Source organism: Poecilia reticulata, linkage group LG5, assembly GCF_000633615.1.
Source record: "Poecilia reticulata strain Guanapo linkage group LG5, Guppy_female_1.0+MT, whole genome shotgun sequence".
NCBI lineage: Eukaryota > Metazoa > Chordata > Actinopteri > Cyprinodontiformes > Poeciliidae > Poecilia > Poecilia reticulata.
In genome coordinates, this window is record NC_024335.1 from 28,402,658 (window position 1) to 28,408,922 (window position 6,265).

The 6,265-nt window shown below is 39.3% G+C and overlaps 1 protein-coding gene across 1 annotated transcript in view; it reads right to left on the reverse strand.

Annotated features, from left to right (window-relative positions):
- The window catches only part of nucks1a (nuclear casein kinase and cyclin-dependent kinase substrate 1a), a 19,148-nt gene extending 17,610 nt beyond the window's left edge, over positions 1 to 1,538 (reverse strand). Inside the window, exon 1 of the mRNA XM_008410259.2 lies at positions 1,228 to 1,538. Coding sequence (XP_008408481.1) covers positions 1,228 to 1,244 — 17 coding nt within the window. The 5' untranslated portion in view covers positions 1,245 to 1,538. The remainder of the gene's footprint in view (positions 1 to 1,227) is intronic.
- Between the last annotated feature and the right edge of the window lie 4,727 nt (positions 1,539 to 6,265).

Here is a 6,265-nt window from a genome sequence, read left to right on the forward strand (position 1 = left end):
TATATATATATATATATATACAGACACATTTTCTAGTTACATTCCATAGAAAAAGAATGAACCGCAAATAGATGGGGATCCACTGTATCACTAAAAAGACTACTAAGATTACTAAATTGACTAAAACTAAAATGCGCTTTCAAAATTAACTCTGGCATCTTGTAGCGCTTAGAAAGAATTAAAACGGAGGATAGTCAATGAAAGCTGGGTCGATACACTTATAATTATGACAAACTGCAAAAGAAGTTGCTCAATAAAACAAAAAACGCAAACAGTTATTCCAAAGTACTGCTAAACAAACAAAAAAACACATCACTTAGATTCCAGAAGAAAAAAAAGATTTAAAGACTAAAGTATGTCGGGACAAACTGGCTTCTAATCAAGCTGGAGGGCATTTTAATTTGGATTAAAGAGCGCAGGGACACCTCATGCCCTGCCATCACAGCAGGGATCTGGCGCTGGAGGGGCGGAGGGGGACGGAGGGGGTGTGGTGACTTTTTGTACATCTCCGCCTCCTCGTGACATCAGCCAGCAGTGTTAATTTACAGCGCTGAAAATGTACCCGCTCGTTTTTTTCCTCTCCCCCCACCCCCTTCAACCCTCACGACGACGACATTTTTGTACAACATAACCCGGCTGCGTATTACCTTAGCACAAAAAAAGCTGTGAAAGCGACAATAATGCGAGTGCTGCACCGACATGACCAGCACGCGCGCTAACAAGATCAAATCCTTAGGCCAACCACCACCTACTCCGGGGATTTTTTTTTCTCCCTCTATGGCGAGGGGGGGCTACTTGGCTGCGTGTTAGAACCTCCCCTGGATGAATGGGTAGCCATATTCTCATTCTCAGCTAACGGAGGGAAAAATATCGCCAGGCCCGGTTTAACCGACCAGAGCTGGCTGAATCACACCGATGAATGTTACGCTTGGCCTACATGAGAGTCAACAATACTCATCATGGATCCGCTTGAAAAGCAGCAGACAGACACGACGCAGCGGCGGGTTGCGCGTGCAGACCACCCCGCTGGGATCCATGTTAGAAAGAGAGCGTGCCCACAGGAAAAACACTCAGTAACACACCTCCATTATTTTTTCATGAAATGAATCCATTGGCGCCTCATTAAGGCCAACATGGTGGAGAGCGTGCATGTTATCGGTGAAGCCAGACAACGAGTGGCGTTATTTAACTCACAGAAAGAGAACGGGACGAAACGAGCACACCTACCTCACTGGTCTTGACATTTTGCAGGAATACTGTGGAGGTTAGAGACGGGAGAAGAAAAAGAACAGGGAGGGGGGGTAAAAGAAATAAGATTCCCGCTCTGCACAACACCGAGAGGCGCGAGGCTGCCGCGCGACTCCACCGTCCGAGCTAGCGCGTGAAAATAAGAGGACGTCCAGGTTTCGCTCACCAAACACAAATATTCTTATTTTTTACCTTCAGCTACTCAAAATGGTGAATAAAACAAACTGAAACTGCAGCTTGTGTGCAACCAAACCAGGTGGTATTGAGGGGACGGTCCTCACTGGCCAGCACCGCCCCCTACGGACCTTGAGAGCAGCAACACGTCCTTCTCAGGCCGCCATTGGCTAATTTGAACGACGACTTTTCCTTTTATTGCATGCGTTTGCTGCTCGTCAGAGAATTTTTACATGCTAGCCTCCGCCCCCACCCTCCCCGTTAGCAGGATAGGTTGACACCTCACTGTTGAGAAAACAAAAAGAGGCCCTCCGGTTGGATGCAAACATCCAATTCAGTGTGGGTCCCTGAAGACTGTAAAGCGACAATGCAATCATACGTTCAAGAGTGCAATGACATTATGATAATTGATTGGGTTGCATTTAAATGACCACCTTTGACTGCACCACTACCGGGAAAGACTTTCTTCTGTCTCACCTTGCAGACTGCAGTAGTAGGATATGCAGGTAGCAGGTCCTTCTGCATTACTGCTTAAATCCTGATTTACATTACAGCCTCTAATTATAAATGTAGGGTTTCTTTGAAAAAAAAAGTTCAACTATTTATGCTGATTTTTTTACACGTGCTGAAAAAAATTAGGAAAAACCTCAACTTTTGTAAAAATTGATTTAATACATAAAATTAAATTTTATGTGAATTTTATCGAATAGACCAAAACAAAGTAACACATAATTGTAAAATGACAGGACTTTGAAATTCTTTGAGAAATACAGTACATATGCTCATGAGAATTCCTTTACAATTTATCCCAAAACCAAACAAATATTTTTGAAAAAAATAAATAAAAAAGGCACAATAACCCCAAAGCATGAAATTAATTACATCAATCTGATTCATTCATCACACGATTCTCAGTTGAAACACCTTTTGGTTTAACTTTAGTAGTTTTCTTTGATAGGATGCTATATCATCGTCCCACATCTTGAGTCGGCAGTATTTGGCCACCCTGCTTTGCTTTCCTTTTCCGCTGCCCTCTTGATGTAATCCCCTCCCCCCATTTTCTGTCACATTGAATTCTGAACTGTGGCTAAGATATTCAAAATTATTTTCCTCTATCAATCACTGATGTCATTGTGCTAAGCGTTTCATTTGAAATAGTTGCCCAAAACTTTAAGTTTAGTTTAGTCAGACCTTTTATAATCCAAGCAGTCATTTTTTGCTCTCTGACCAGCAAAATGAAACTTAATTAAAACCACAAATGTAAGAAGACTTTTTAAAAAAAGCCAATATATAATTTTCGATAATTGTAGGAGATGTGTCAACTTTTTTTTTTAAATAACCGCCATATTAGTTACACTTTTGGGTTTTAAAATGAAGAAAAACAGAACATTTTTACAAAAAGAGCATGAATCCTCTTTCTTCAATGGGATGTTGATATTTGTGGAAAACAATGTGTAAAAAAAGCACATTGTTTCCAACTTATCAATAATTAGATATAGAAATATAGCTCTGGTACATTTAGTGTCATTCTGTTGTGGAAATTCATTGTAATTATTCAATGAGAAATCAGGAAAACAGTTAAAACCCACATGTTTTTTTTTTTGTTTTTTTAGTATATCTATATTCAAAAACCTTTCCAACTTCTTTATCAATCTTGGAGCTGCTCCAGAGCTGCATGCCGATGGCTTGGACCTCAAAATGAATTACAGACACCACAGGTGCATGATAGTTGGCCATCTTTTTGTGGTAATCAGAAGAAATTTTACATGAATTATTTGCAAAGGAAATATGAACAAACTAACTACTATGTAGATTTAGTAAGCATCAACGCCCCTCAGGATGAGATGTCCAAGTATCTTGGTTCCTCAGACATTTCTCATATGTGAACATGTTGGTCTAGAACAGCTTTTACTTGAAGGAGTCCCTTTATAAATAATTTAAAAAAAAAACCAGCACAAAATAAAATGCAATATCATGAATATTTGATTATGTGTAATTTTAATGGGATGTCATTTTCCAATGTCTGCTGTCAGCAGCTCTATTTAGGTACAGTTGATCATCTGACCAAACGCTCTCCATCTTTCACTTCATCTGAAGTTTCACTCCTCTTCCTCAGAACCTGGCAGTTCTGATCTTCCTCCTTTGTCCAAGGATCTTCAGATTTCAGTTTCAGCTAATACAAATTATAATCACAAGCACAACGGCAGATATTAAACATGACACAAAGTATTGGTGTATTTATAGCTGAGCCTTTACATTAAGTAGATCCACGTCTATCCAGAGAAATTTACTGCAGGTAAACTTACTTTGCTGCACCCACACCAGCTTTTATTTGATTGTTTTATTACACTTGACTAAGTATAGCAAATGTTTTGAAAGACAGTGACCCAAACCCTGTTTTTATACTGAGAATAAATTTGTTCAATCGAGCCAAAGATGGTTTTTAAAACTAAATGCGGTAACATTTTATTTGAAGGGGTGTGCATAAGACTGACTTCACGCTGTCATAAACATGACATAACATCTGTCATGAACATGAAGTCTTTATGAATGTTTATGACAGTTGTCATGAAGTGTCATTCGGTAAATAATGACAATTTTAATGTAAAGTTGCTCTAAAAGTTGCATTGAAAGTCCATTAAAAATGCCAACTTTGCATTAAATTATCATAATTTACAAAATCATGCAAAGTTGGCATTTTTAATGGACTTTTAATGCAACTTTTAGAGCAACTTTGCATTAAAAATGTCATTATTTACCGAATGACACTTCATGACAACAGTCATAAACATTCATAAAGACTCCTTCATGTTCATGACAGATGTTATGTCATGTTTATGACAGTGTCATGTCAGTCTTATGCACACCCCTTCAAATAAAGTGTTACCCTAAATGCTTTTCTTTTAATAAGGCAAATTAAAAATCCATTTTAATTTTTCAATCTACAACCAATAACATTCCTTTTCCTACCAAAAAGAACGACCTTATTTACTAGATTTTACTTTATTTCATTTTGTTCTTGGCCTGCCCAGTACTCCTGATTCGATCATTTTGTTCCACATGACAAACATTTTGGACATCCCTGAGTCTGGCCGTTTCTGACTCGTCTGTCTGCATTGTGCCAAGTGTGACACAGATTTTGGTGCGGGGTTGTTTGCCAATTTTATTCTTTCACAACGGCATCGATGAGCGAGTGTGCTGTTCGACTCGACTAACCTGCACAGAGTCCTGATCTTGAACAAATATGTAAGGAATGAATTTAAACGGAGACTTTGAGCCAGGTCTGGTTGTCCAACATCAGTGAGGGACCTGACAAGCTCCAGTTACACAGTTAAGACCAGCAAACACATAAACACTGGAAATAAATGAATGTTACCTAAAAGCTGCACAATAAAAGTGATTAAAATGTAAAGTTAGAAGTGGTACAGCATGGAGCCATTTTCAGTAGTGTTCAACACTTTACAGTCAGGGAAACAAAGATGCATATTCTGTTGCTCGTACTCCTTTAGCGCCACCCAGAGGGCAAAAGGGCAAAAACACTTGTGTCCAGAACGTGTACTGTACTCCAGAGTTGAGCAGAGTGAGAATTGAATAGAACAGAAATGAAACAACAGAAAAAAATAAAAATTTTAAAAAATCCCAAGTTATTCCTGTAATTTCTTTGCTGATTCCAGTGTGTTTCACAATTTATTAAGCAAAGACAAGTTACAAAGACACCCTGCAAAGCTAGAAAGCCTTTGCAGGTTTTCTAGCTGGTGAGAACACAGCTAGAAAGCCATGACAGTTTGCGTTCCTTGACATTTCAAAAATAAACTAACATAATGGAAACTTGGCAAATTTCAATAAAAAGCTTTGGCACTAGGATGAGTTTGGTTTATGGCATCACATGGTCAACATGTTGCCTCTGGTGCAGACCACAAAGAGAAGGCAAGAGGAAGTACTTGGATTATGCTGCATTGGGTTCTCTTAGTGACTTATCGTGTGAACAAACTTATTCGCGTGTGATTTTAATTGTGTTTCTTATTTAGTGGAAACACTGCAATTGCAAAATCAGAATATCGACCAAGTTCTGCACACATTTGTAACGGAAACGCAGCTGGTGTCATCCTGTTTGATCAACTGATCAAGTCCGATTTCTGCTGTAAAAAGAAATTAAAAACTCATAATGCGTCATCCAAATATGTGTAAATGCATTCTTGTTTTGAGAACTCCAGCTGAGACTTTTGGAGGTGACCTTTGTTGTTTTTCATAACCTCATTGAATTTCCACCCACACGTGGCGAGTGTGAGTAGGTTCTATCAAATTGCAGGCTGTGCTGAGGGCTTCTTTGGAATGCGAGTTATTCCGATCACGCCGTTTGTATGCATGTGTGTTTTTGGGTCAGCAGAGCAGGATTTTGGGAGAGGCCCTGAATTCTGATTGGCCGTTTCTGTGTTGAGAGATTTGGTTAAAATGCGCTGCCTCGCCTGTCTCTCTCGTTCACTCCTGAAATTCCCTCCACAGCAGACAGACTTCTGTCTGAGTTTGCTGATGATGCTTTGCTGAGAAGCAGGTATGTTTCCATGGCAACCGGGAGACTAACTCCAGCCTCTCTTGTCATGCCTTTGCGAGCTGTTTCTGGATCTTTCTCCAGGTTGATCTTTGCAGTAGAGACTCCATCAGGCTGAACACTCCTGATTTTAATCCTTGATATAGATTTTGATGACATGAAATGTAGTGGCTGTTACTTCACTGTACCAAGAAAAAACATCACTTAAAAGTAATAATGATGTCAGTGTTGATAGATTGGCTGGCAGCCTGATCTTTTGCACAGCTAAAGTGATTATGGGTTCACTGTAAAGAT